General features: G+C 45.9%; 2 protein-coding genes across 14 annotated transcripts in view; one reads left to right on the top strand and one right to left on the bottom strand.

Moving 5' to 3' along the window:
* Window positions 1-476: 476 nt before the first annotated feature.
* PRC1 (protein regulator of cytokinesis 1) lies at window positions 477-27,336 on the top strand. 8 transcript variants are annotated; one of them, XM_060617613.3, is made up of 15 exons: window positions 477-1,104; window positions 10,407-10,539; window positions 10,774-10,896; window positions 12,655-12,888; window positions 12,966-13,136; window positions 13,585-13,734; window positions 14,527-14,674; window positions 15,432-15,568; window positions 17,472-17,567; window positions 19,744-19,890; window positions 20,104-20,214; window positions 23,424-23,534; window positions 24,112-24,288; window positions 24,607-24,648; window positions 26,766-27,336. In XM_060617613.3, the coding sequence occupies exons 1-15, from the start codon at window positions 1,094-1,096 to the stop codon at window positions 26,817-26,819; spliced, it is 1,845 nt and encodes a 614-aa protein (XP_060473596.3). In that variant the 5' UTR covers window positions 477-1,093; the 3' UTR covers window positions 26,820-27,336. The 8 variants fall into 8 exon arrangements, with proteins under 8 accessions (XP_060473596.3, XP_060473594.3, XP_060473598.3 ...); XM_060617611.3 differs by having other exon boundaries at window positions 26,194-27,336; XM_060617619.3 differs by having other exon boundaries at window positions 479-1,104; window positions 24,112-24,211.
* The window catches only part of RCCD1 (RCC1 domain containing 1), a 33,287-nt gene continuing 26,164 nt past the window's right edge, over window positions 20,390-27,512 (bottom strand). For 2 of the 6 annotated variants that reach the window (XM_078449039.2, XM_078449042.2), the window contains 2 exons: window positions 27,327-27,408; window positions 20,390-20,501 (listed from right to left, as the gene is read on the bottom strand). In XM_078449039.2, the coding sequence (XP_078305165.2) occupies window positions 20,497-20,501; window positions 27,327-27,408 (87 nt within the window). In that variant the 3' untranslated portion in view covers window positions 20,390-20,496. Of the gene's footprint in view, window positions 20,502-21,281; window positions 23,675-24,917; window positions 27,409-27,512 lie in introns of those variants that run through there. The other 4 variants (XM_078449041.2, XM_078449038.2, XM_081795833.1 and 1 more) reach the window with 4 other exon arrangements.

The following is a 27,512-nucleotide window of genomic DNA, read 5'->3' as shown; positions in this document are numbered from 1 at the left end:
GTCCATTTTCAGGTGGTTTTTTTTTGTTGTTATTTATTTTGAGAGAGAGACACACACACACAGAGCAAGGGAGGGTGAGAGAGAGGGAGAGAGAATCCCAAGCAGGCCCTGCCCTGCCAGCACAGAGCCCAAGGTGGGGCTCGAACTCTCAACTGAGATCACAACCTGAGCCAAAATCAAGAGTCCAATGCTTAACCCATTGAACCACCCAGGCACCCCCGACTTTTGAGTTTAAAAATTTTCATACAACCATATAACCCCTGTTATTTGAAAGAACCACGCCCAGGCGATCTCCATTTGTGTGCCAATTACGTGACCTGGACAAGCCCCTCAAGCTTTCTGAGACCGTTCTCTCCTGCGTGAAATGGTGATGCGATAATACCAAACGGGGCGGTCGTGGAGATTAAATGGGACCACCGTCTAGAAAGGTGCCGGCCTGTGAGACGGGTGCAGCGTTCCTCCCCTTCCGCTGCAGGCCACGGCTCCCAGACGTGGGGAAGGCCGCCACCAAAGATCACCTCCAGGCTCGCCTTCTGGACGCGCTGGGAAACGAGTTAAAACGCGGAACGCGCTCCCCGTCCCCCGGCGGTTCTCGCCCCTTCCCGGCGGCCTCCGGGCGGCGGCGCGCACTTCGAATCCAAACTGCGCCCGGACGGGGTGGGGCCGGGACTCGGCGGCTGGCCGGGGCGGGGCTGCGTGGGGGGGACCGGACTCCCGGCCACCGCGAAGCTGAGAGAGGGAGCCGCGCACCTGCGAGACCCGGCGCACGCGCAGACACAGACCCCAACCCAAGCCGGCGGGCGAGCGCCTCCCCCGCCCAGCCCTGGAACCCCCGGCGTCAGCCCCGGGGCGCGGGGGACCCAGTGCGCCGTCGCGGCGCGCCGCCAGGGGCGGGGCTTCGCGAGGAGCGTCAGGTCAGGGCGCCAATCGTGGAGCCGCTCCGCCTCCGGGCTCGGTTTGAAATTCCGCGGGGGCCTAACGGCTCGCGGAGCCGCGACCCGGAGCAAGCCGGCCGGTGCTTGCGGGAGGTTGCTGCGCTCGGCCCTGCGTGGAGGTCTGGGGCCTCGACGCCCGGCTGCTTGGAGCGTCCGCCATGAGGAGAAGGTGCGGGCTGCGGGGGAGTCCGGGGGACGCGGGAGGGAGCGACACCCGTCGCGGGTGCGGGCCGGTGCGGGGTCCCCGAGACGACCCTCGGCCCGGGCGCGGGTGTCATGTTAGCCCGCGCCGGGGGAGGCCCCGGCGCGGCCGGCAGGGCCGCGGAGCGCAGAGCCGGCGCCCGGCCCGAGGGCGCCGGCGGGGCGGAGGCCGGGCCCGGAGCTCACCGGCCGGGGCCGCGCGCTCCCGAGGCCCCGACGCGCCGGGTGTCCGCGAGCCCCGCCCGCCGCGTCTCAGGTGCTGCCGCTCGGCCCGGCGGCTCGTTCCAAGTCCCGGCTCTTCTGTGCGCCGGTTTCTCGGTTCTCTTTAAATAAGGCCGGCCCGTTCTCATTTCTCCTTGGCTTCCGCGGCGTCGGGGCTCTAGTGCTAACATTTTACTTGAATAGGAAAGTAGCCGGGTCTCCTTGCAACTTAAACTCCTTTAAGGGGGCGCCTGGGTGGCTCAGTCGGTTAAGCGTTGGACTTGGGCTCAGGTCATCCACGGTTCACGGTTTCGAACCCCGCGTCCGGCCCTGTGTTGACAGCTTGGAACCTGGATCCTGCCTCGGATTCTGTGTCTCCCCCTCTCTCTGCCCCTCCCCTGCTCGTGCTGTCTCTCTCTCTCCCCAAAATAAATAAACGCTAAGGAGAGAAAGAAAGAGAGAGAGAGAGAGAAAGGAAGGAAGGAAGGAACGAACGAACGAACTCCATTAAGGAATTCTTTTCCGGTGGTTTTAACAACTCCTCATGCAGTGCTGGGACCAGACTCACCACACTGCTGCTCACCAGCCTTGTGACTTGCGACAGGACGGTGAATGTCCGTGTTCTCTTATTCTCTTATCCCCTTTTCTCCGCCTGATTTCTCTCCATAGCACTTACTGCCACTTAATGTGTGCTGTGCTGGTTTATCACCTTTCTTTTGCTATTAGACTGTAACCTCCAAAAGGGCAGAGATGCCAAATTTGTTCTAAAATAAGAATAAAACCAGGGCACAGGTTTTGTGTTAAGAGTAATAAAAACGTTGACCTTACTTTTCTGTAAGCAGTGGGTGAGGCAGTGATGATTCATGGCTAGTCTGCAGTTATTGGTCAGACTGGCTGCTTTGTGGCTGTAGGAGGCTTTTCCTTCCATAATTACTAATCCCATCGTTCTTTTTCAAATGCTTGCCTTCCACAGAATGGGAATTTAGTACAAAGAATGGTACCACTGGAAAAACAGGCGGGGCTTTAAAAGTAACCTCAATAGGGGCGTCTTTGTGGCTCTGTTCAATGTGAGACTCTTGATTTACACTCAGGTCTTGATCTCACTGTTAGTGACATGGATCCCCGCGTCCGGCTCTGTGCTGTCAGCGCCGAGCCTGTTGGGGATTCTTTCTCTCTCCAATAAATAAATAATAAACTTAAAAAGAATAAAAATAATCTCAATAAAGCTGGTATTTTAAAAATTTTGGCAATCATCTGAAGGCTTTTTTGGGGGGTGGGAGGGGTTGTGACTTAACTGAAAAACTTAGCTGTTTACTAATTAATTTAGCCACCTTACTTTCACAAAATTAAGTGACCTGAGCTTTGTAGATCGCAAATCCAATTTAAACCAAAACCAATATCTACACTACATGGACTGCTAACCTCTGGCGAGGTTAGGGCCTCCAACTAAAAGCAGTATGGACACAACTGTAATTGTTAACCATCCCTCGGGGTTGATTACTTTAACAATATTGGGCCTGTTGGAAAATGCGTGTTTGGAATTACAAATCTTCTACTTGGAGAACTGTTCTCACACGAGTGTAAGTTTCAAGGAATTAAAAAATGTTCCACTCTTGGGGAGCCTGGGTGGCTCAGATAGTTAAGTGTTCCACTCTTGGTTTTGGCTCCGGTCATGATCTCATGGTTTCATGGGTTCGAGCCCACGTTCGAGCACTGACAGTGCAGAGCCTGCTTGGGATTCTCTGTCTCCCTCTTTCTCTGCCCCTGTCTCACGCTGTCTCTGTCTCTCTCAAACTAAATAAACTTTAAAAAAAAAAAAAAAAAAAAGTGTTCCACTCTTCAGAGCACTCATGCTGATTGTTCTGTCACTCTGACAACCCTTTCTTTCATTCCTAAGATTAGCTTTACTTTCAAAAACCAGCCATAATTGGGGCGCCTGGGTGGCGCAGTCGGTTAAGCGTCCGACTTCAGCCAGGTCACGATCTCGCGGTCCGTGAGTTCGAGCCCCGCGTCAGGCTCTGGGCTGATGGCTCGGAGCCTGGAGCCTGTTTCCGATTCTGTGTCTCCCTCTCTCTGCCCCTCCCCCGTTCATGCTCTGGCTCTCTCTGTCCCAAAAATAAATAAAAAACGTTGAAAAAAAAAAAAAAAAAACAAAAAAAAAACAACCAGCCATAATCTCACTCCTCCCCACCTCGGCTGTCACCACCCGGGTCCAAGTCACCACCATTATCTTTTGCCTGGTCTCCCGGCTTCTGCCTTGGCCTCCTGAAGCTTATTGTCAACACAAGACAAGGAGCCACAAGGCTGGATGCCCTGTCTTCCATTCAGAATCCTCCAATATTCTGTATTTTAGAGTAAAAGCCTCTGGAGTCCTGTTGTACTCTACTCTAGTCACACCAGAGTCCTTGATTGTTTTGGAACCCCAGGCACTGTCCTACCTCAGACATGGGCATCTGTTGTTCCCCCACCCAGGTCTCTGTTCCCTCACATGTCCTGTGGCTTGACTCCTTACCACCTTTAGGTCTTTGCTGAGATCACCTTCTCAGGGAGGTCTTTCCCGGCCAATCTCTTTAAAACCGCACTTCCCCTTTCCTGCACCTTCAGTACTCCTTGTGCCCTTTCTCTGCTTGATTTCTCTCCACACCACTTACTACCATTTAATGTGAGATTCGCTTATCACTTTTTGTTGTTGTTGTTGTTGTTGTTAGAATGTAAACTTCAAAATGGCAGGGATGTCAGTTTTGTTCAGTGCTGAATCCTCAATACTTAGGATGCACCATGTATATAATAAACATTCAAGTAGTATATTTGAATGAATAACTGGACGTTTCAAAAAAGTATGACCATAAGATGCCTTAGCACATTCACTGTGAATATAATTCTCTTGGTGCAATTATATACTGCCTGTAAATAGATTCAGGTAACTTCCTAGAAGGTGGAAATTTGAGATTTTTTTCTTCTAGCACATCACTGAAAAGCTGAGGACACGTACAAGAATACATCCCAAGGACGCAAAAGGTTGTAAAAAGGTCTGGTTTTTCCAGTCTCTTGAACCTAAGTCACTGGCCTGGAAAAGATCTCAAATGGTCTTTTAAACGATTTCTTACCTTTGTGTAGCATACAGTTTGACAGGTGTTAGTATATTCAGAGTGCTGTACTTACCACTACAGTCAGTTTTAGAACATATTCAGCCTCCTTTCGGAAAGCCCATACCCATTAGCAGTCACTCCCTTTTCCCACCCTCCCTGCCTACTCCCCAGCCCCACAGAACTACCAATCTACTTCTATCTCTGTAGACTGGCCTATTTGGAATCATAGGATACTTTGTCATTTGTGACTGGCTTCTTTCCTTGGCATAATGTTTTCAAGGTTTATTGTCAAATAATATTCCACTGGATGGGTAAATCACATTTACCTATTCAATAGTTGATGGCCATTTTGAGTTGTCTGTACTTTTTGGCTGTTATAAAAATGCTGCTGTAAACACTTGCACGCGAGTTTTGTGTGGACATATTTTCATTTCTCTTGGGTAAATACCCAGGAATGGAATTGCTGCGTTATACGGTAACTGTGTTTAACTGAGAAACTGTGAGACTGTTTTCCAAGGAGGCGGCACCATTTTACATTCCCACCAGCAGCGTACGAGGCTTCTGATTTCTCCACTTGCCTGTCAACACTTACTGTTGTCTTTTACTACAGACATCTTGGTGCCTGTGAAGGTATCTCTTTGTGGTTTTGGTTTGCATTGCACTAGTGGCTGGTGCTGTCGAGTCTGCTTTCACGTGCTCATTGGCCTGTGTATCTTTCTTTGGAGAAATGTCTATTCAGATTCCTTTCCTGTTGTGCTAGACTTTTATTGTTTAGAAAAATGATCGCTTTACCTTCTGGATGTTTTACGGAGCTAGGCAGCCCTGCTTATAAATCTCCTCTGAATTGTAACTAGACGTTAGAGGCGTAATGAACCTTTGGCAGGAACTGAAGGCCATTCATATTACATTTATTGAATAATTGCTGTGCATTCGGGCCTGGTAAAATGAAGATGATAAGATGTGGCAGTCCTTGTCCTTGAGTCTATGGTCTACAGGGTGGGGGGCGGGGGGGTTGGTAGAAATGACCGTGAGGAATCCACAGCTGTCCGAAGAAGGTGATGGCAGGTGGAAGGTAATGGGCAGAAGCATGGCAGCATCAACAACTGAAAGCTACACATGGTTGAGTGAGGAGCAACACATCTATGGAATGTTCCGGAAGTCCCCTTGGCTGGAGTCTTAGGGAATGAGGGGTAGGAGAGATTAAGAGACAAACCTGGAAAAAGGTTTTAGAAAGCCTTTCCTTTGAAAGTGGTTGAACTGTTTCCTGAGGGCAATGGGAAAATTTGAAGGGAGCAGTTAAGCAGAGGCCTGACTGGATTTTGTTTTCACAAGAACCTAGCTGTCCTGTGGAGATTGGCTAGAGTGGAGTGGGCCAGGCAGCCTGGAAGAGACTGGAGAGCGTTCTCTGAAGTAGTAACCCTCACTCAGAGCAGTGCCCCATGCTGGTCTGGCTCAACACCAGGGTTTTACGTTCAAATTGAATATTGACCACAGATTGGATCTTGTAGATCATTTTTTTTTTTTTTTTTTTTTTTAATTTGAGAGAGCGAGTGTGAGTGAGGGAGAGGGACAGAGAGAGAATCTTTTTCTTTTTTTAAATGCTTTGTTTTTGAGAGAGAGAGATCAGGGGAGGGACAGAGAGAGAGGGAGACACAGAATCCGAAACTGGCGCCAGGCTCTGAGCTGTCAGCGCAGAGCCCCACGCGGGGCTCAAGCCCACAAACCGGAAGATCATGACCTGAGCCGAAGTCGGACGTCCAACCGACTGAGCCACCCAGGCGCCCCAGAGAGAGAATCTTAAGCAAGCTTCACGCTCAGTGTGGAGCCCGACATGGGGCTTGATCCCACAACCCTGGGATCATGACCTGAGCTGAAATCAAGAGTCAGCGCTCAACTGACTGAGCCACCCAGGTACCCCAGATCTTGTAGGTTATTATTATTTTTTTTTATATTTTACACTCCTATTTATTTATTTAGTTTAATTTTACTTTTTATTTTTTAAAATTTACATCCAAATTAGCATATAGTGCAACAATGATTTCAGGAGTAGATTCCTTAGTGCCCCTTCCCCATTTAGCCCATCCCCCTTCCCACCACCCCTCCAGTAACCCTCAGTTTGTTCCCCATATTTATGAGTCTCTTCTGTTTTGTTCCTCTCCCTGTTTTTATATTTTTTTTGTTTCCCTTCCTTATGTTCATCTGTTTTGTCTCAAAGTCATCATATGAGTGAAGTCGTATGATTTTTGTCTTTGACTAATTTCACTTAGCATAATACCCTCCAGTTCCATCCACGTAGTTGAAAATGGCAAGATTTCCTTCTTTTTGATTGCCGAGTAATACTCCATTGTATATATATGCCACATCTTCTTTATCCATTCAGCCATCGATGGACATTTGGGCTCTTTCCATACTTTGGCTATTGTCGATAGTGCTGCTAAAAACATGGGGATGTGTCTGTCCCTTCAAAACAGCACACCTGTATCCCGTGGATAAATGCCTAGTAGTGCAATTGCTGGGTCGTAGGGTAGTTCCATTTTTAGTTTTTTGAGGAACCTCCATACTGTTTTCCAGAGTGGCTGCACCAGCTTGCATTCCCATGTAGGTTATTTTTAATAAAATGTGAAAATTAGGTTTTTGGTTTATGCATTCTTTTATCTTAAGATTGGAGTGCAAAGGGATTATTTGGGAAAACTCTGTAGTTGAACTTTAGTTAATTGAGATTAAAATAATTAACTTTAGTTAATTGAGATGAAATAAATGCCTTAATTACATATTAACCTTTCTTTCTTTTTTTCTTTCTTCCCTTTCCTTCCTTCTTTCCTTCCTTCCTTCCTTCCTTCCTTCCTTCCTTCCTTCCTTCCTTCCTTCCCTTCCTTCCTTGTAGACTCCATGCCCAGCATGGGCTTGAACTCACAACCCTGAGATCAAGACCTGAACTGAAATCAAGAGTCAGAAACTTAACTGACTCAATCACCCAGGGGTCCCTACATGTTAGCGTTTCTAAAATGAATGGATATGAATAATATTTTTTAATCTTTATTTATTTTGAGAGAGAGAGAGAGCATGTGCAGGGGAGGGACAGAGAGAGGGAGAGAGAAATCCCAAGCAGACTCTGTGCTGTCAGAGCAGAGCCCAGTGCAGGTCTCAGTCTCACAAACTGAGATCATGACCTGAGCCGAAATCAGGAGTTGGACATTAACCTACTAAGCCACCCGGGCGCCCCACAATAAATTCTCGGAAATGCTATTCATTATCTGGGTATTGATACTGGCCATCTGGTATAGGCAACTGGTGTTTGTGCCAAAACTTCTCTTCACCTAGGACAGGCAACCTTTATTTTATTTATGTATTAAAAAAAAATCTTTTTTAATGTTTATTTAGAGAGAGAGAGAGAGAGAGAGAGAGAGAGAGAGAGAGAGGCAGACAGAGCATGAGCCAGGGAGGGCCAGAGAGAAGGGGAGACGGGCTCTCTCTGCTGGAAGCAGGCTCCAGGCTCTGAACTGTCCGAGTAGAACCCTAGAAAATATTGAAGCCTATGGAGAAACTGCTATTCTTGGAGATCTAGCCTGGTGATTCATAAGAGCCACTGAATACCCTGAGGCACAAAGGGGGCCAGTGAGAGCCCCTGGCCCCATCATTTGTAGATGGCACACCCTCAGTTTAAGTGACTTGTTCTGGGCCTCACTGCTGACTGGTGGCAAAGCACATCCAGGTTCTAGTTTGCCTGGTGCCAGAGCAATGTCTTTGTTATCCATTTGTATCTAAGAAAGAAGAGAAAATTTCTCTGTTCTTTGAATGTTATTTTTGAGAGAGGGTGCATGCACTGGAGGGGCAGAGAGAGAGGGAGAGAGAGAATCCCAAGCAGGCTCTGTGGTGTCAGCACAGAGCCCAGTGTGGGGCCCCAACCCATAAGCCACGAGATCATGACCTGAACCAAAGTCCGGATGCCCAACCGACTGAGCCACTCAAGCACCCCTGGTTATCATTTTTAAAGTAAACTTTTTTTTTAAAGATAAAATGCAGGGTACCCAGTTAAATTCGTATTTCAGATAAACAATGAAATGTTTAAATGAGCTTTGTGTAATTGAAGAATAACATACAGAAATCAAATGCAGACTCAATGGATTTTCACAAAGTCAGCACACACGTAGGTAACCAGTGTTCCTTGTACCCCGTCCCAGTCACCACCTCCCAGGATAATGGACCACCGTCCTGCCTTCTGAAAGTACACCTTAGTGTTGCCTGTTTTTTGAAGTTTATATAAATGGAATCACATAGTGATATATGCTTTCTTGTCTGGCTTTTTTCACTCGAGACTGTTTTTCCTTTTCTTCTCCAACTTTTGTTTGTTTTTCCACAGTAGTTTGTTTTACTTCCTTTTTTTTCTTTTAGGTTTGAGGTATAATTTACATACAGTAAAACTGACTCATTTTACATGTACAGTTCGAATTTTGGTCATTGTATACAGTTAGGTCATCACCGTTGAGATCTAGGACCACTCCATCACCCTGAAAAAATTTCCTCGTGCTCTTTTGCAATTGATCCCTTGCCCTGATCCCAGGCAATTAATGTGCTTTCTTTCACCATAGTTTTGCTTTTCTAGAACTTCATAAAATGGAATCATATAGTACGTAGTCTTTTTGCATCTGGCCTCTTTCGTTTAGCATAGTTTCTCATAATGTTTCTGAGATTTATCCATGTTGTGTATTCATTGTTGTAATATTCCATGATAGGAATGTACTGTTTATTGTGTTGATGGACGTCTGGGGTGTTTCTACTCTCAGGCTATTATGAGGAGTGCTGCTCTGATCATTCCTGTTCTTGCCTTTAGTGCACATGTGTGCGTTTCTGCTGGACCTGCATGCAAAAGTGGAACTGCTCTGTTCAGGTTTAATAGGTGCTGCCCACAGTTTTAAAGTGGTTGTACCGGTTTATGCTCCAACTTTATGAAAGTTCTGGCTTTTCTATATCCTCACCATCACTTTCGTGTTTGACGTTTGTTTATTTTGAGAGAGAGCGTGTGTGCACGCATGAGCTGGAGAGGGGCAGAGAGAGAGGGAGAGAGAATCCCACACAGGCTCCACACCGTGAGTGCAGAGCCCGACCCTGGGCTCGATCCCAGGAACCACGAGATCATGACCTGAGCTGAAATCAAGAGTCAGGCGCTTAACCAGCTGAGCCACCCAGGTGCCTCCTCTCCAAAACATGATGTTTATCTTTTGTAATTTTAGCCATTCTATAAGTCAGTAGTTGTAATTTAAGAACAAGAAATGAGTGTGATAAATTGCCACCTGTTTTATAGGATCTTCTCACCAAGCAAGCTCTTGTGTTGGTGGGATTTTATTTTGTCTGGTTTATCTTTACTTTTTTTTTTTTTTTTTAATGTTTATTTAGTTTTGAGGAGAGAGAGAGACAGAGTGTGAGTTGGGGAGGGGCAGAGAGAGAGGGAGACACAGAATCTGGAGCAGGCTCCGGGCTCTGAGCTGTCAGCACAGAGCCCGACACGGGGCTCGAACTCATGGGCTGTGAGATCATGACCTGAGCTGGTCGGTCATCCAACCGACTGAGCCACCAGGCACCCCTACTTTTTTTTTTTTTTTTTTTTAAGTAATCTCTACACCCAACGTGGGGCTCGAATTCACAATCCTGGTATCGAGAATCACATGCTCTACTAAGCCAGCCAGGCGCTCCTCTCTGGTTTTTCTTTTATAATTCTGTATTGTACTGCCGTGGGTAGAATTGTTGATGAAAGTCCATATTCTGAGTATTATTCAGAAGATTGAACTTCCAGAGTAAGGCAATACTGAATTTTGCTTTGCCAGTGTTGTGTTTTGGAGAGAAGAGTGGTTAAGCTGAATGCTTGTTTTCAATTTCTTTTAGCCTTCAGGCCACTGAGAAACTAGTATATTTAGTTTCAGTAAGTTTTTATTTTAGTCTGGAGGCAGTGGCTCATGTTACTGGCTTCTCTTTTGCTTTTCAGTGAGGTGCTGGCGGAGGAGTCAATAGTATGTCTCCAGAAAGCTCTGAATCACCTTCGGGAAATATGGGAATTAATTGGGATTCCAGAGGACCAGCGGTTACAAAGAACGGAGGTTGTAAAGAAGCATATCAAGGTGAGTGGGGTAGTACTGATCTCTTTACGGTGGTTCAGGGGTAAGGATACTGGTGTCTCATCTGACACAGCTACAGAAGTGACACGAAGATGTCACAGGCTCTTCCTGGTTTTCTTTGTATTTAAGTCCTTTCTTAAGAATTTGAAATTATGAAGGTTTGGGTGTCGTTTGTTGGTTTGGGGTTTTTTCCCCCATTGGCCTCAGACTTTTATGGGACTGTATTCTCTTTTGTAGGACCTCCTGGATATGATGATTGCTGAAGAGGAGAGCCTGAAGGAAAGGCTCATCAAAAGCATATCCGTCTGTCAAAAAGAGCTGAATACCCTGTGCAGCGAGTTACATGTCGAGCCATTTCAGGTACATGGCAGAGTCTCAGGGGATCCTGCTGGGGTCTGAGATTAGGAAGGAACTCTGACTTGGGGCTACAGGTGGAAGGTGTCCTTGTGAAATCCTGGCCATGAAAGCAGGGAGAATTTGTCACCTAGTTATTTAGTTTCACCAAAGCACCTTTCACTTATGTGAAGAGTTGCCCTGTTGAGAGATACTAGCTAATAAGTGGTGCAATGCTTTGATCAAAAACAAGCCCTATATTTGTGGGGTGTGTGTATAATATATATACATATTATTATATTATTATATTATTAATATATAATATATTAATATATATAAATAATATATAATGTACTTTTTCTTTTTTAATTCTAAGGAAGAGCTAAGTACAGATGGTACCATGCTATTCTTTCTTTGAAAAAAAATTCAAAGCACTACCTTGGAAGCAAAAGGGACTAGTGATACAAGGGAAAGTTACCAAAAGACCTGCCTTTGTGGTTTTTTATACCCAGTAGCTGCACACCAGTGAACCAGCCAAAATGGCTACTTGGGAAGAAATGTCTCAAAAGCTGGAGTGTCAGGAGAGCATAGTCAAATTCAGAGCATGATTATCTCTGTACCGCGCTGACAGGTTGCTGTTTTGTGGTCCAGCACAAGGGAGAGCTTGAATGAGGACACCAGCAAGGATGGAATGAATAACAGGACTCCAAAACATGTCCCTGGTTAGATCCCGTATAAGTAGTGTTGGGATCATAGAAGTGAAAACCACTGTGGAGCTTGGCAAGGTAATTAGAATAGATGTGAGTGCAGGGCCAGCACAGGATGGCTATAATGTGGTGCCAGTAAGATTCTTGGGTCCCTCTCTCTGCTACAGGAAGAACTACGTGGGTATCTAGTTGGAATCAGGCTAGGGGGGAGACCGCCTTTAAGGGGTTAATGATAATTCATACCTGGCAGCCAAGAGCAGTCAGATCATGACATCAGTGTAGTTTTGTGGAATCTACAGAAATGGCATATATATCATTGATTTTGAACAAATAGTTTCTTTAGTCTTTTTTTTTTTTAACTTTCAATGTGAAATCGGGTGAGAAGTTAGATATACGGTGATAAATATACATCTCCCTTAAATTACATGACAGTTTTTATTAGTTCACCGGTGTGGAATAAAATTCTATAAATTTTTAAGACCCGTAACTGCCACTCTCCCCTACCCCCCGCCACCTGTTTATCTGTTGGAGTAAAGCAAGGACTATTGATTTGTATTGGTTAGGTGATGTTTGTAGGCTTTTTAGGATGAGCATCAAGTCATGAGCTAAATAGACTACCCCATAGCTAACTCAAAATAAGCTTTCCAACCACTTTTCACCTCTTGCCAAAGTGCCCTGGTACGTTTCCTTTACCAGAGACCTTCCTTAGGGGACCCTCCTTGTGCCATATTTTGTTGGCCGTGAGTTGATGTACTGTTAAGTTTAACTAAAAGTCTGTCACCCTAGGGGTGCCTGGAAGGCTTAGTAGGTTAAGCATCCGGCTTCAGCTCAGGTCATGATCTCACAGTTCATGAGTTTAAGCCCTGACATCAGGGCTTACTGACATCAGTGTGGAGCCTGCTTCGGATCCTCTTTCTCCCTGTCTCTGTGCCCCTCCCCTGCTCACGTGCTCTCTCTCTCGAAAATAAATAAACATTAAAAAAAAAAGTTTGTCACTCTAACCTTCTTCCATTGTCCTTCTCTTCATGTGAATAAATCCACTTGAAGCCTTGTAACAATGGCACATTGTCTCTTGCAGGAGGAAGGAGAGACGACCATCTTGCAACTAGAAAAGGATCTGCGCACTCAGGTAGAACTGATGCGAAAGCAGAAAAAGGAGAGAAAACAGGAACTGAAACTACTTCAGGAACAAGATCAAGAACTGTGTGAAATTCTTTGCCTGCCCCACTATGACGTGGACAGCTCGTCCGTTCCCAGCCTAGAGGAGCTGAGCCAGTTCAGACAGCACGTGGCCACTTTGAGGGAGACAAAGGTACACTGTTTGCACTCATACTTCCTAAAGGTCGGTTGGACTTTCCTGGAGGGGCTCGTAATCATTTTATTTTATAGGCCTCTAGACGTGACGAGTTTGTCAACATAAAGAGACAGATCATACTGTGTATGGAAGAATTAGATCACACCCCAGACACAAGCTTTGAAAGAGATGTGGTGTGTGAAGATGAAGATGCCTTTTGTTTGTCTCTGGAGAATATCGCAACACTACAAAAGTTGCTACGGCAGGTAATGGCCACTCCCTACTCCATCGTGTCCAGCAGTTTGAAAAAGCCGACGGTTTCTTCCTTCAGTCTTAAATAAGAAGCCCATATAAGTAAAAAGGGGAAGGATAAAGATAGCAAATGATATGAACATCCTTGATTTGCATTTTTTAAGCAAAAAATTTATATATAGCTCAAAGAATGTGAAATTGAAATTTTGAAGGAGACACTATCCGTCTGTGAATTAGCTTAGTGTTTAATTTTTTAAGTTAAAAATTTGATTCTTGGTTCTTGGTGTTTGAGATCCTACCATAATGACAGCCATACAGTTTGTGTTCAGAATCACAAAAATACACTTCTTCTCAATCCAGTCAGAGTACTTCTTGTGAGTCCAGACATTTCTTTGCGGGAAGGCAGCGGGCTGGGCTTCTTTGTTCTGTCTTTGCCCTAACTGTCAGCTCTCCTCCCCACAGCTGGAAATGCGAAAGTCACAAAATGAAGCAGTGTGTGAGGGTCTGCGGGCTCAAATCCGAGAGCTCTGGGACAGGTTACAAATACCTGCAGAAGAGAGAGAAGCTGTGGCCACGGTTATGACTGGGTCAAAGGCCAAGGTCAGGAAAGCGGTAAGAAATCCAGTGGGTGCTAGGTCAGCAGTCTCTACAAGTCTGTCGTCCTTACCAGCTTCCTGCCTCAAGCGAGCCTGTTTTTAAAGACAAGCATCAGGGGTGTCTGGGTGGCTCAGTTGATTAAGCGTCCAGCTTCAGCCCTGGTCACGATCTCACGGTTCGTGGGCTCGAGCCCCTCGTCGGGCTCTGTGCGGACAGCTCAGAGCCTGGAGCCTGCTTCGGATTCTGTGTCTCCCTCACTCTTTGCCCCTCCACCATTTGCGTGCGCGCGCTCTCTCTCTCTCAAAAATAAATAAACATTTAAAAAAAATTTTTTTTTTTTTAAAAAGACAAGGGACGCCTGGGTGGTTCAGTCGGTTAAGCGTCCGACTTCGGCTCGGGTCATGATCTCGCGGTCCGTGAGTTCTAGCCCCACGTCGGGCTCTGTGCTGACAGCTCAGAGCCTAGAGCCTGCCTTGGATTCTGTGTCTCCCTCTCTCTCCGCCCCTCCCCCGCTCATGCTCTGTCTCTCTCTCTTTGTCAAAAATAAATAAACATTAAAAAAAAATGACTTAAAAAAAAAAAGACAAGCATCAGACGAGGGTGGTGATAGCTGCTCATCTTCTGTCCTTTTGTGTGCCTTTCTTAGGTTTCTGGCTCCCATGAGCTCATTGTTGTAAAGAGTATTGATTTACCTCTGTGGCTTTGTGTTATAATTTTGTTTAAAGGCGGGAGGGGCATGGGAGCTTTTGCATTCCTGGGGGAAAATGAATGTGTGGCAAGCGCCTTTACCAAAGCTCCTTGTTTCAGCTGCAATTGGAAGTGGATCGGTTGGAGGAACTGAAGATGCAGAACATGAAGAAAGTGATTGAGGCGATTCGAGTGGAGCTGGCTCAGTACTGGGACCAGTGTTTCTACAGCCAGGAGCAGAGACAGGCTTTTGCCCCTTACTGTGCTGGTCCGTACAAAAGTGGTGGTCTTCGTGTGGCCTGCTCACTGGTCTTTATGAGGGCAGACGTCTGCTGGGAAGTGTCTCCTCCACCCAACAGATAGGGCTCCCCTTTCAAGCCATTTAGCGTCAGTTGCCATTCCTGAATAAACAGACATTTGCAAATGCTACTAGGAAGTGAGGGGTCTCTCGATTTCTGAAGCAGTAAATCACTGTAGCCTGTGGTGCTGAGGCTCAAGTCTGTCAGGTGCTCACTCTGGGCCAGGTGCAGTGTCAGACCCTTAATGATATTATCTCACTTAGTCCTCATGTCAAGAGATGAGCACACAGAAGCACGTAAATGCTCAGCAACTTAACCCAGAGGCAGCACATAGGCAGCAGAGCCCACATTCGAGCCCACAGAGCCTGTCCCCAGGAGCTCAGCAGAATTCTAGTCGGACAGACGAGACTGCACTAAATTCAGCAGTGGTTTTAGAAATTGTGGGCAGGATGCAAAGGAAGAATATGAAGGAAACCAAGGACAAGGCAAGAGATGACCTAGAGCTTTGAGAATCTTCATCGCTGTGGCCTGCATCCTAATCCCTTAGCCCCTCCTCTCCTCCCAGACTGATCATGTGACGAAGCTGGCTTTTATTATCCACGATATATGCTCATTCACGTATCACCTTTACTCTACGGAAGAAAAATTGATTTCCATTCTAGGAGGAGGAGGATGAGGGTTACTAAACACTAGAAGTTTTTCATCTCCTGGGCTTGTATCTTGCAGAGGACTACACAGAAAATCTGCTTCAGCTCCATGATGCCGAGATCGTGCGGTTAAGAAACTACTATGAGGTTCACAAAGAACTCTTCGAAGGTGTCCAGAAGTGGGAAGAAAGCTGGAGGCTTTTTTTGGAGTTTGAGGTACCGCCCTAGCTTCTGTTTCCCTAGAGTGCGATCAAGTGTTAAGAAGGCCTGCCCTGGACAGTCAGAGTCCACTCTCCTCTGCCCTTTACCAGGCTTCTAAAACCCTGTCTTTATCAGTAAGTCTGAGTTACTGCTGACCTATCTGTACTTGGGAAGCTTATATGCAGGAACGTGGAAGAACAAAATTAATGCCTTAAGTAAGGTAGGAATTTCTTACCTGAAGGAAGTCTAGAGGTAGAGCATCCAGAGCAGGTATGGCTGTTCCACACTCAGTGGTGTCCCAGGCTTCTCCAGCCCACGGCTCCCCGACCACTAAGGGGTGGTCCGAAGTGGCTCTAGAGCCCCCACCGTTGCACTTCAAGCATTGCCCCTTCAGCCCCTCTAAGGGCTCTTTCCAGTATTAAGCTCCCCACACCAGCACTGGCGTGCCTGGGGCACCTGCTGCCACAGATACATTCAGGTTCTCAGTACTAGTAGGAGGGAGAGAGTGGATGTTGGGGCAGGCAGTTAATATTCACTACCACTCCAACTTTTGCTGTCTTCTTAGAAAGTTTGCCTGGGTATCAGGGCACATTTGTTTAGTCTGAATTCCTTTTCTTCCGGTAGACTGGGCACTCAAAGCATTTCAGAGCTCGGGACTGGGACCGGGTGAGCCACACAAGACATGTAGGGCACAAGGAGAGTCCTTCTCAGAGCTCAAAGGGGTCCTAAGAGAATCCCGAGTTCAACTCCTTCAGCTTTATAGGTGGGAAAGTAGGACTCACACGTGGAGAGAGAGATACGTGAGGTCTTACAGCTGTTTCAGAACAGACGTCCTAGTTCTCGGTTACTCCTTAACTTCTGGTTGAAAGCAAGAAAGAAGAGTATTAAGCAAGTCTTGTTGATATGCTGGTATTTAAGGAGATGAGAAACTGATTACTGTCCCTTTAGTTAGTGTTTAATAGACCGTCATCAATCAAGGGGTCTGGAAGGGAGATAGGATTTCTTTACAAGCTCAGCCCCCAGATTGTCAAGATTGTTTCTAAACTTTTCTGATGATCTGCTCCTACTGTTGAGTGTATAAACCTAATTTACACTTACAAATTACACATTTAGATTACTGTTCTGATATAATATATGCATGATAGAGGAACAAAAACCAGAAATGGGGGCGCCTGGGTGGGTGGCTTAGTTAAGTGTCTGACTCTTGGTTTCAGCTCAGGTCATGATCTCATACTTGGTGAGCTCGAGCCCTGCATCTGGCTCTGTGCTGACAGTGCAGAGCCAGCTTGGGATTCTCTGTCTCCCTCTCTCTCTCTCTGCCCCTCCCCTGTTCACAATCTCTCTCCTCTCTCTCTTTCTCAAGAATAAACATTTAAAAAAAATTGTTAAAAAGAGTAAGAAGCCTAACACTTTACATTTTAACTTGCCCATTTTGTGAGTGTTAATTTCATAAAAACCAGATTATGAACCTCTTAACTGGGCACATTTAACCTGCATCATTAGTACGCCAGAGCTGAGTGGGTACACAGGGTTGTCACCACCAAGCCCTCCGAGTGTAGATCTCTCCCTTGTCCCTCCAAATACCTCATTCCCTGTAGGTGACAAGTCATGTCTGACATCTGGACCAAGTAAGGGAGCCAGTGACATTGTGCACTCCATATTAAAGCTTACCTCACTCTTAGATTAGAAAGGAACCGAACCATAGTCTTCCTGCACCCCAGTGGATGACCTCGCATATGCCCACGGAGCTCACCCCCCACTCCCCTTGCCTTGGAACAGCATCACTTCTCTCTGCTGCAGCGGATGGAATGCAGAACTCTCCTTAGTATGGATCAGTTTACGAAAGCAAGGAATCTCAGCAGAACTAACTGGTCTGACCATCTCAGGGCTTACTCTAATTAAAATCCGTTTTTCACAGAGAAAAGCTTCAGATCCAAGTCGATTTACAAACCGCGGAGGAAATCTTCTAAAAGAAGAAAAGCAACGAGCCAAACTTCAAAAACTACTCCCTAAGGTAATATTGCCACTGAGTTTTTGTTGCTTGGCTACAAAACACCTTACTTTTTGTGTATCCTTGGCTTTGAAACATCTTGCCCCAGAACCGTCTTCTCTTCTAAAGCTTGGGCCAGGATAAGTACATACTGAGCCTTCCTCCTGACTGAATATCAAGGCTTAATAGCTTTCTAGGGCCGGTGTAGCAAAGTACCACAGACTGGCTGGCTTAAACAACACATTTATTTTTTCACAATTCTGGAGGCTGTAAGTGTGAGATCAAAGTATCAGTAGGGTAGGTTTCTTCGGAGGCCTCTATCCTTGACTTGAGGATGACTTTCTTCCTCCCTACATCTTTCCATGGTCTTCCTTCTGTATGTATCTCTGTCCCGATTTTTCTCTTACAAAGCTACCAGTCACGTTGACCCTAATGACCTCATTTGTCATTTAACTTCGTTACCTGTTTGTGGGAAAAAAAAAAAAAGTCACATTCTGAGGTATTGGGGGGTGGGGGTTAGGACTTAAATAGGAATTTTGGGAGGATACAATTCAGCCTATAACAAAAGACAAACTTTTGAGAAAGTGCTGTGGGCTTTGTTACTGTTCTCTATTTTAATAGTAATAGTGTTTATTGAATTAAGTGCCAGATACTATTCCAAAGTATTTTCCATTTAGTCATTTCCATTAAAATTTTTTTTAAAATTTTTATTAATTTATTAAAAATATTTTTTAACATTTATTTATTTTTGAGAGAGAGAGAGAGAGAGAGAGAGAGAGAGAGAGAGAGACAGAGCAGGGGAGGGGCAGAGAGAGAGGGAGACACAGAATCCGAAACAGGCTCCAGGCTCTGAGCTGTCAGCACAGAGCCCAATGTGGGGCTTGAACTCACAAACCATGAGATCATGACCTGAGCTGAAGTGGGACACTTAACGGACTGAGCCACCCAGGTGCCCCTTAATTAATTCATTTTAAATTTACATCTAAGTTAGCATGTAGTGCAGTAATGATGTCAGGAGTTGATTCCAGTGATCCATCCTCTATGTGTATAACACCCAGTGCTCATCCCAACAAGTGTCTTCCTTAATGCCCCTTCCCCATTTAGCCCATCCTCTCACCCACGGCCCCTCCAGCAACCCTCAGTTCTCTGTATTTAAGAGTGTCTTATGTTTTGCCCCCTCCCTGTTTTTATATTATTTTTGCTTCATCTGTTCATCTGTTTTGTATCTTAAATTCCACATGCGTGAAGTCATTTATTTGTCTTTCTCTAAGTTCACTTAGCATAATACTTTCTAGTTCCATCCACATTGTTGCATATGGCAAGATTTCCTTCTTTTTAATTGCCGAGTAATACTCCGTTGTATATATATACCACATCTTCTTTATCCATTCATCCATTGATGGACATTTGGGCTCTTTCCATACTTTGGCTATTGTTGATAGTACTGCTATAAACATGGGGGTGCACGTGCCCCTTTGAAACAGCACCCCTGTATCCCTTGGATATATACCTAGTAGTGTAATTGCTGGGTCGTAGGGTAGTTCTATTTTATTCATTTCCATTTTTATACATCAGGAGACTGAGGTCCTGAGAACTTAGGTAACTTTTCATAGCCTATAAGAGGTAGATTCTAGATCGGGACCCAGATTGGGGTGCTCTTAATATATACATCGTGTTTTTTTTTTTTTTAATATATATATATTTTTAACATTTATTCATTTTTGAGAGAGAGAGACAGAGCATGAGCAGGGAAGGGGCAGAGAGAGGAAGAGAGACAGAATCTGAAGCAGGCTCTAGGCTCCGAGCTGTCAGCACAGAGCCAGACGCGGGGCTTGAACTCATAAACTGCGAGATCATGACCTGAGCCTAAGTCAGATGCTCAACCGACTGAGCCACCCAGGCGCCCCATAATGTACATTGTTCATTTCATGTTGCTCGTCCTCCCCAGTGCCTCCAGCTTTAGGCACCAAAACCCAGTTAGACTCTGGGTTCTTGCTGTTTCCCACCTTCATGTGTGTTACGAATAAATCGTCCCTAGGATTTGCTTCCTGGTCACTCTGACCTGGGCCCACGTGAGTCCAGCTCCCTGAAATTAGGCTTACGTGCTCTGGGGCGGGAGTCTTCCTTTGGGAGGATACTTTCATTCGGGCTTCATACCAAGGATTTGAAGTGATTAACATTTCTTTCTTTATGGTCTCAGCTGGAAGAGGAGCTGAAGGCACGGATTGAAATGTGGGAACAGGAGCATTCGCAGGCATTTGTGGTGAATGGGCAGAAATTCATGGAGTATGTGACAGAACAATGGGAGATGCATCGAATGGAGAAGGAGCGAGCCAAGCAAGAGAGAGTAAGTGAGCACAGCGTGGGCAAGAGGACGATGGTAATGTGAGCAGCCCAGGGTCTCTTCCAGGGATCTGGGTTGGCTGAAGGGCTAGCCCACCGCACCTCTTTTAGCTCTGGGTTCAGGCACTTGGCTCTAGATATCTGGCCCAGCTTCTGCCCCATCCCAGACCTGTTCCTTTCCTGGGAGTTTTCACTGTTCCTTCTGACTTTCATACAGCAACTAAAGAACAAGAAGCAGACAGAGACAGAGATGCTCTATGGCAGTGCTCCCCGAACCCCCAGCAAGCGGCGAGGACTGGTACCCAACACACCGGGCAAAGTGCGCAAGGTGAACGTGAGGCTTTGTGAACCACCGTTTGTGAGGGGTTGTCGAGGCTGGGGCTCTTGGCCACCTTTCGCCTTCTGCCCTGCAGATGGGAAAGGGTTTTGGGGACCTTCCAGGTTGAGTCCATCTGAAAGTGTGACCAGAAGGCAGTACTTAATCCCAAGTAATAACTTGATAATGACAGTCAAGAACCTGGCTTTGATGTGTGCCTGTGGTTGAGGTCTTGGATTAATCTTGGGAGACCATAGCTGTCACCATTCCGTAATGATGAAGACCTTCAGAGGTTCATCCTAGAATTCCAACAAGTGACAATGATATTCTGTGAGAGCCTTTCATGTTTAGTAAATGGGATAGTTTAACTTTTCCTTTGATAAATGAAATAGAGCAGTATTTCCTTTCTCTTTCCTCAGCTCATATTTATAACCAATAGATCTTTTAAAAAGCACCTGCAGGGGCACCTGGCTGGCTCAGTTAGAATGTACAACTCTTGATCTCAGGGCCGTGAATGTGAGCCCTGCGTTGCAGGGAGTTTAAAAAAAAAAAAAAAAAAAAAAAAATCACCTGTAGTGTAACTCCAAGAGAACTATTGAGAGTATTTGTTTTTCCTGCTTTTTAATTTTTTTAAATGTTTACTTATTTTTAAGAGAGAGCACGAGCAGGGGAGGGGCAGAGAGAGAGGGAGACACAGAATCTGAAACAGGCTCCAGGCTCTGAGCGGTTAAGATCAGAGCCCGACTCAGAGCTCCAACTCACATACCATGATATCATGACCTGAGCTGAAGTCAGACGCTTAACTGAGCTACCCAGGTGCCCCTGTTTTTCCTCGTTTTTAAATAATGTATTTTTACAAAACAGAGGTCACATATGATTTGGATTTCTGCCTTTCCCCTAGTTGGTATTGGTTGTGGTTCTTTTTTCATAGTATCAAACTTTCTTCAAATACATGCTCGTTATTAGCTGTATATTCTATTCTCTTGACATACCATCACTTATTAAACTAGTTCCCTATTGTTGATAGATTTTACTTTATTTTTGATTAAAAAAAATTTTTTTAATGTTTATTTTTGAGAGAGAGACAGCATGAGTGGGGGAGGGGCAGAGAGAGAGAGGGAGACACAGAATCCAAAATATGCTCCAGGCTCTGAGCTGTCAGCACAGAGCCTGATGCAGTGCTCAAACTCAGTAACCGTGAGATCAAGACCCAAGCCAAATTCCAATGCTTGACCGACTGAGCCACCCAGACGCCCCACTTTATGTTTTTAGAGAGACGGAGACGGTGCAAGTGACACGGGGTTGGGGGAGCAGAGAGAGGAGACAGAAAATCCCAAGTCTGACGAGCTCTGACTCACAGAAGCATGAGACCATAACCTGAGCTGAAACCAAGAGTGGGATGCTTAACTGACTGAGCCACCTAGGTGCCCCAATATTAGATATTATGAAGATTTTATTTTTAAGTAATCTCTACATCCAACGTGGGGCTCAAACTCCTAACCCTGAGATAAGTCACACACTCTACTAAGCCAGTCAGGCACCCCATAATAGGTAGTTTTTTTATTATGAAAATCATGTGATGGGGCACCTGGGTGGCTCAGTTGGTTAAGCATTCGACTCTCACTTTCGGCTCAGGTCATGATCTCATAGTTCAGGAGTCTAAGCCCCGCATGGGGCTCCACGCTGACAGGGCAGAGCCTGCTTAGGATTGTCTCTCTCTACTCCTCCCTGGCATGCATGTGCACGAGAGCGCTCTCTCTCAAAATAAACTTAAAAAAAATGTGGTAAGCTTTTAAAAACCTAGAACGCTAAAAATCAATTATGGAAAGATCTGTTTTAATTAAAAGTTTGCAGACCTCTGTGCTACACGCTGAGCATAAAAGAGAAGCGAGAGGCCCTTGCTCTCGAGAGTGAAGTCAGGGGCGCCCGGCTGGTAGAGCAGCTCTGGATCTCCAGGTTGTGAGTTTCAGGCCCATACTGGGCATAAAGATTGCTTAAAAATAAAATCGGAAAGTTTCCTCTGATCAGACATTTCTGAAGCCCTGGTTGCACTGATTAATGATCTGTGCTGCCAGTGCCTAAGTGTCAGACTCTGATCCTTGTTAACAGGTGATACTTTCATACTTTAAGTCTTTGTCCATCTGAGGGTATGAAGTTATGTCTCATGATTTTAGTTTGTATCTCCCTCCTTACTAATGGAAATTGAACCTCTTGCCATGTCTACTGGCAGCATTTGTGTCTTGTGTAGTTTGTGTTTTTACTCTTTATGGTGTTTTGTTTGTTCACTTTTTTATTTAAAAAAAATTTTTTTTAAGAGAGAAAGCACAAGTGGGGTAGGGGCAGAGAGAGAGGGAGAGAGAATTCCAAGCAGGCTCCACACTGTCAGTGCAGAGCTGGACATGGGGCCCGAACCCACAAACCATGAGATCATGACCTGAGCTGAAATCAAGAGTCAGATGTTCAACCAACTGAGCCACCCAGGCGCCCCCAGTTTGCATTTCTAACGTTTAAAAAATGTTTTCTTTACATTTATTTATTTTTGAGAGACAAAGAGAGACACAAGTGGGGGAGGGGCAGAGAGAGAATGAGACACAGAATCTGAAGCAGGTTCCAGGCTCTGAGTCATCAGCACAGAGCCCGATGCGGGCTTAAACTCACAAACTGTGGGATCATGACCTGAGCTGAAGTCGGACGCTTAACCAAATGAGCCACCCAGGCGCCCCTCTTAACATTTTATACAAATACAATTATACAGTATGTATTCTTCTTTTGGTTTGGCTTCTCTCGTTTAGCATAGGTTTTTTGAGATTCATCTATGTTGTTACATGTATAATAGGCCACTCCTTTTTACTACTGAGCAGTATTCCATTGCACAGTTTGCTTATCCATTTGCCTGCGGATGGACACTTGGCTTGTAGGCAGTGTTTTGGCTATTACAGATAAAGCTGCTCTCTATATATGTATAGGTCTTTGTAGGGATATCTGCTTTCATTTCTCTTGGGTAAATACCTAAATATGATAGAATTACAAACAAAATGGCTACCATTTTATAGTGCAGTCCGGATAGAAATACTTTCAACACTTGTCACAATTTTCCTCAAAGCTCTTAACCATGTAAACCCATCTTTCTTAGACTATTTCCCATACTCCTTTCTCTATAGTGTAGGGATGGGCTGCCAGGCATGTTACCCCATCTCCATAATCTCTGTTCTTCCCCTTAGCTGAACACTACCATCATGTCCAACGCTACGGCCAACAGCAGCATTCGGCCTGTCTTTGGGGGGACAATCTACCGCTCCCCTGTGTCTCGACTTCCACCTTCTGGCAGCAAGGTTAGTATGTATGCTCCGTGTACAAGGGACATCCCCAGCACACCTCCAGCCCATTTACCCAGGGGCCCCACCTCGTCGTTCGAGTTTCTGAGAGCCCTGGATTCGGTTTTCAGTGAGATGCTGCGAGTAAGCCAGCTTATCTGCCAAAAAAAGAAACCAACAACAACCAAATACACCCAGCGGTCATTCTGAACCCCGGTAGTATCATGGGAATCACTGGGATGTAACTAGGTTCAGTGCAAAGCCTGGTCTTCAGCTGCTGCTGAGTGAGGTCCCTGTGTGTGGGTTCAAGCCCAGCGACACTGGATCACTAGACAGAATCGGGTACTCTCACACCAGGAGAGGTAGGGAATCTGTGCTAAGTGTGTCTTTCAAGTATTTTACAGACTATGCTCAAGGTAGGTATTTTGCAAGCCATTAAGAATTCATGTATTTTTTGAACCCACAAGTAGAGGGTTATAGGCCCATGAATAACAAAGACGGTATCAGCCTTTAGCCATTTGCGTGTGTGTGTGTGTGTGTGTGTGTGGTCACTCTGAGGATGGTGCGCGGATCGCTCTCTTTCCCTTCTCTGCAGCCGGTCGTCACTTCCACTTGTTCGGGGAAAAAAACGCCCCGTGCTGGCAGGCATGGAGCCAACAAGGAGAACCTGGAGCTCAACGGCAGCATCCTGAGTGGTGGGTACCCTGCCTCGGCCCCCCTCCAGCGCAACTTCAGCATTAATTCTGTTGCCAGCACCTATTCTGAGTTTGCGGTAATTCACCTTTTCTAATATCTGCCAGTCTCTGGGGAGCACACAGTTGGGGCAGAGTGGGTATCTTCCCAAGGGCACCCAGGCCGTGAGGACAGTTCTTTGGAGGCTGAGAATCCCTTTCCTGCCTTGATCATGGCATGGGGCGGGCTGGTTTAAGGAGCATACAAGAAGGAAGTTGGCAGCAGCAACTAGATGTTTAGCCTGGATCCTTCTGCTTCAGAAATACCATTCCCTGGCTGCAGGAGGTGACCCTCTGATCACGGCCCTGGTGCTCTCTTGGTGGAGTTCTTGGTAATTGTCTTAATTCTTTGTTCTTAGAAGGATCCGTCCCTCTCTGACAGCTCCACTGTCGGGCTTCAGGTCTGTATGGCAACCCCTGCATGTCCCATGTCCGCTTTCCAAACTCACCTGTCACATCTGCTGGCTTAATTCCCGTCTGGGCACGGGGCTACACTAACCAATAATCTCAGCTGTACTACCACAGAACCTTTTTTTGACAAAGGAGCAGAAGTCCTAATGCGGACCTCAAGGATATCTGACTTCAGTCCCAACAGACTAATCTGCTGATTAACAAGAAAACTTGTTCAGACTTGAATTGGATTCTCAGCCCTACCTAAAGTCAGGCAAAGTTGTTTTTTTTTTTTTTTTTAATCCTGTCTTTCACAACAGAAGACCTTCACCCTCCCCAGTTGTGACATCAGAGGCCTCCAATGTGCCGGAAAGAATAGAGGCCCCATCACGTGGGGAGGGGAGCCCCAGCTGTGTGCTGCCCATCATGAGGTTCTTGGCCTGTGTGCTGATTGTTTCCTGGAGTATATGACTTACTAACCCCTGAGGGCTGAACTGCCAACTTTCTGTCTTCTGTGAGCTAGCCAGTGTTCATTTCCTCGCCTCTGCCTGTTTCTACCTCATTAAGCTGCTTTAGCGCGTATATGTGGCATTGGGAGATTTTTCCAGATGCTCTTTAGTTCCTAGTAACCTACTCCGTGTTTACTAACACTTAACTGCAGTGCCCTTTACTTACCAGTGTGCGTTCTCTCTGCCCTCCGTATCTTCCTGCTGGGAAGCGAGGCTGTTCCTCACCGTGGGTGAGGGGATACTGCGTTAAAGCCATGGTGCCCGCTCTTACTACTGCAGTGACAGAACGGGGCAGTTGCCCAAGGCAGGAGCTTGTTTTGAGGATTGAAACAGTTTCATATTATGGCACTTGTTTCAAATTAAATGATTGGTATGGTTTTATATACAGAAGTGTACGTTGCTCTGGCTAGCTGATTGCTGGACAGAGGGTCCAACTTTCTCTTCCTTGCTTGTTTAGCCAAGCCCCGTATCATCCCCGTGGGGCTTAAATGTACCCTGCTTATCTCTAATCTGGTTTTGGCTGCTTTGGCTGGTAATTGACTCCACCAGGCGGCACCAAAGCCGGTAGACTAACCTTTACTAACCTCTTTCTCAGTGGTATTCGTGCTTTATCTTCTTTTCCATGTGCTCCAGCATGAGATCATATCACCAGCAGGTTACAAGGCCCTCAGCCCCAGGGATTGGTAGATAAAGGTCTGGCCCCTTGCTTTATTAAGGGCTCAACAGACCAAAGGTTGTTGCCTGCCTAGCTTGACAACTCGATAGAGTACTTGGTGAAACTTGAGGGACTGCTATTCTGTGCGGTTGTAACAGAACGAACTAAGGACAAGGTCCCGGGCATATGTGTGCACATGCTTAATCTCTGACTAATAGAACGGGGCTCAGAGCCTCTCATCTTGTGTTCCTAACAACCTGTGCTGGAGAGGGACCTCTGTCTCAGAGAAACAGCCCTCAGGGGACCTTGTGCTGACATTTACCCATGCTTACAAGGGCGGGGCATGCAGAGGAGGGACAGTACTGCCACTGACATTATTTATTTTTCAACAGCGAGAACTTTCAAAGGCTTCCAAATCTGATGCTACTTCTCGAATCCTCAATTCGACCAACATCCAGTCCTGAGAGGCCCTGAGCGGTCAGCCAGCTGTGGCTTCCTGTGCCTAGACTAGATCTAATTATCTATGTGGCTTTCATTTTTCTTGAGTTTAGGTGTGCTTGAGAATCTGGACAGGTTCCACTACCACGGGCCTAACTTACAGAAGTGAATGAGTGTCACAGAGCAAAGTCCATCATAGGCTTAGTGGGTCTTCAAAGACTTGATTTTGTTTTGACCCAAGAAATACATTAAAACTTAGTTCATAGCAGTAAGTGCAAATTTTAGCATATGGAACCTAATTTTTCTCTACCCCGTAATTCTGCTTGCTGAAGCACGAGCAAGGGCGTGTCGTATTTCACCACGGTGTGGGAAAAGGAGTGTGCCGGTCCTTGGGGTAGGGACCTGAAGCAATATTGGCTCGAGGGCTGTCACTAGTAATTAACATCTTTTTTGTGGAGGGACGCGGAGTTAACGCTCTGGCTACAGTAGCTTTGCTCTCACCTAAAGATCTGTCTCCACCACACAGGACAGCCTTCCTCCTGCTGAGGATGTGTGTGTGTCAGAAGTGGAGATGGCCTGACCTACTGCCAAAGAGGTGACAGGGAGGCTGGGAGCTCCTTTGTTAAACTGTGTACAGTCCTGTTATCGTGCAATGCCCTTTGTGGGGACGTGTGTGCGAACACGTGCCTGTCTGAACTCTGTTTCTGCAGTTTTCCTCTGGGTTGAGTCCCCCCATCCCTCTGCCCGCTAGGTCCGAGTTCATCTACCCCGGCAGTTGCCGGGCTGGGAGGCTGTTTGGATGGGTTGGGCCATTTCTGTTGTGGAGATCTGGAACTTTGCACAAATCAGTATCGGGGAGTTGTTTCTGCTCCGGCGTCCACGTCTTTACCTACCCTACTGATCACTACTGCTCTCCCCAAAGCACTATTTATTCTTACCTTGTCTGCCTCTGTCAGCACGTTCAATGGTTCTCAAAACTCACCAGCGTGGATTTGGTCTGTGTCCGCCATGCTGCTTAGACGTATACATGTCCTGTTTTTAAAATATAAATATATTCTTAAAAATAAATTAAAATGTGTATACTTACCTTTCAAAAAGATATATTGGTTTTTTTTTCTCCCCGGCCAAATCACTTTTTGGTTGCTTTGGTCTGTGGAAAACAGAAAAGACTAAAAAGAAAATATAAGATTTTTTTGTTGGGAGTATGGTTTTATGTTCTTCTGTGCATTTATTTCTAAATATTTATGTAAATTTCCATTTGCACTGCTCTCTG

This window comes from Panthera onca, chromosome B3, assembly GCF_046562875.1.
Source record: "Panthera onca isolate mPanOnc1 chromosome B3, mPanOnc1 haplotype 2, whole genome shotgun sequence".
In the NCBI taxonomy this organism is placed as follows: domain Eukaryota; kingdom Metazoa; phylum Chordata; class Mammalia; order Carnivora; family Felidae; genus Panthera; species Panthera onca.
The sequence above is the reverse complement of the archived record's forward strand: the minus strand, read 5'-3'. Positions and strand labels throughout refer to the sequence as shown.

Coding starts and splice junctions, on each gene's coding strand:
- PRC1 (XM_060617611.3), top strand. Junction 10,540..10,773: donor TTGTAAAGAAGCATATCAAG/GTGAGTGGGGTA, acceptor TCTCTTTTGTAG/GACCTCCTGGATATGATGAT. Junction 19,891..20,103: donor AGCGAGCCAAGCAAGAGAGA/GTAAGTGAGCAC, acceptor ACTTTCATACAG/CAACTAAAGAACAAGAAGCA.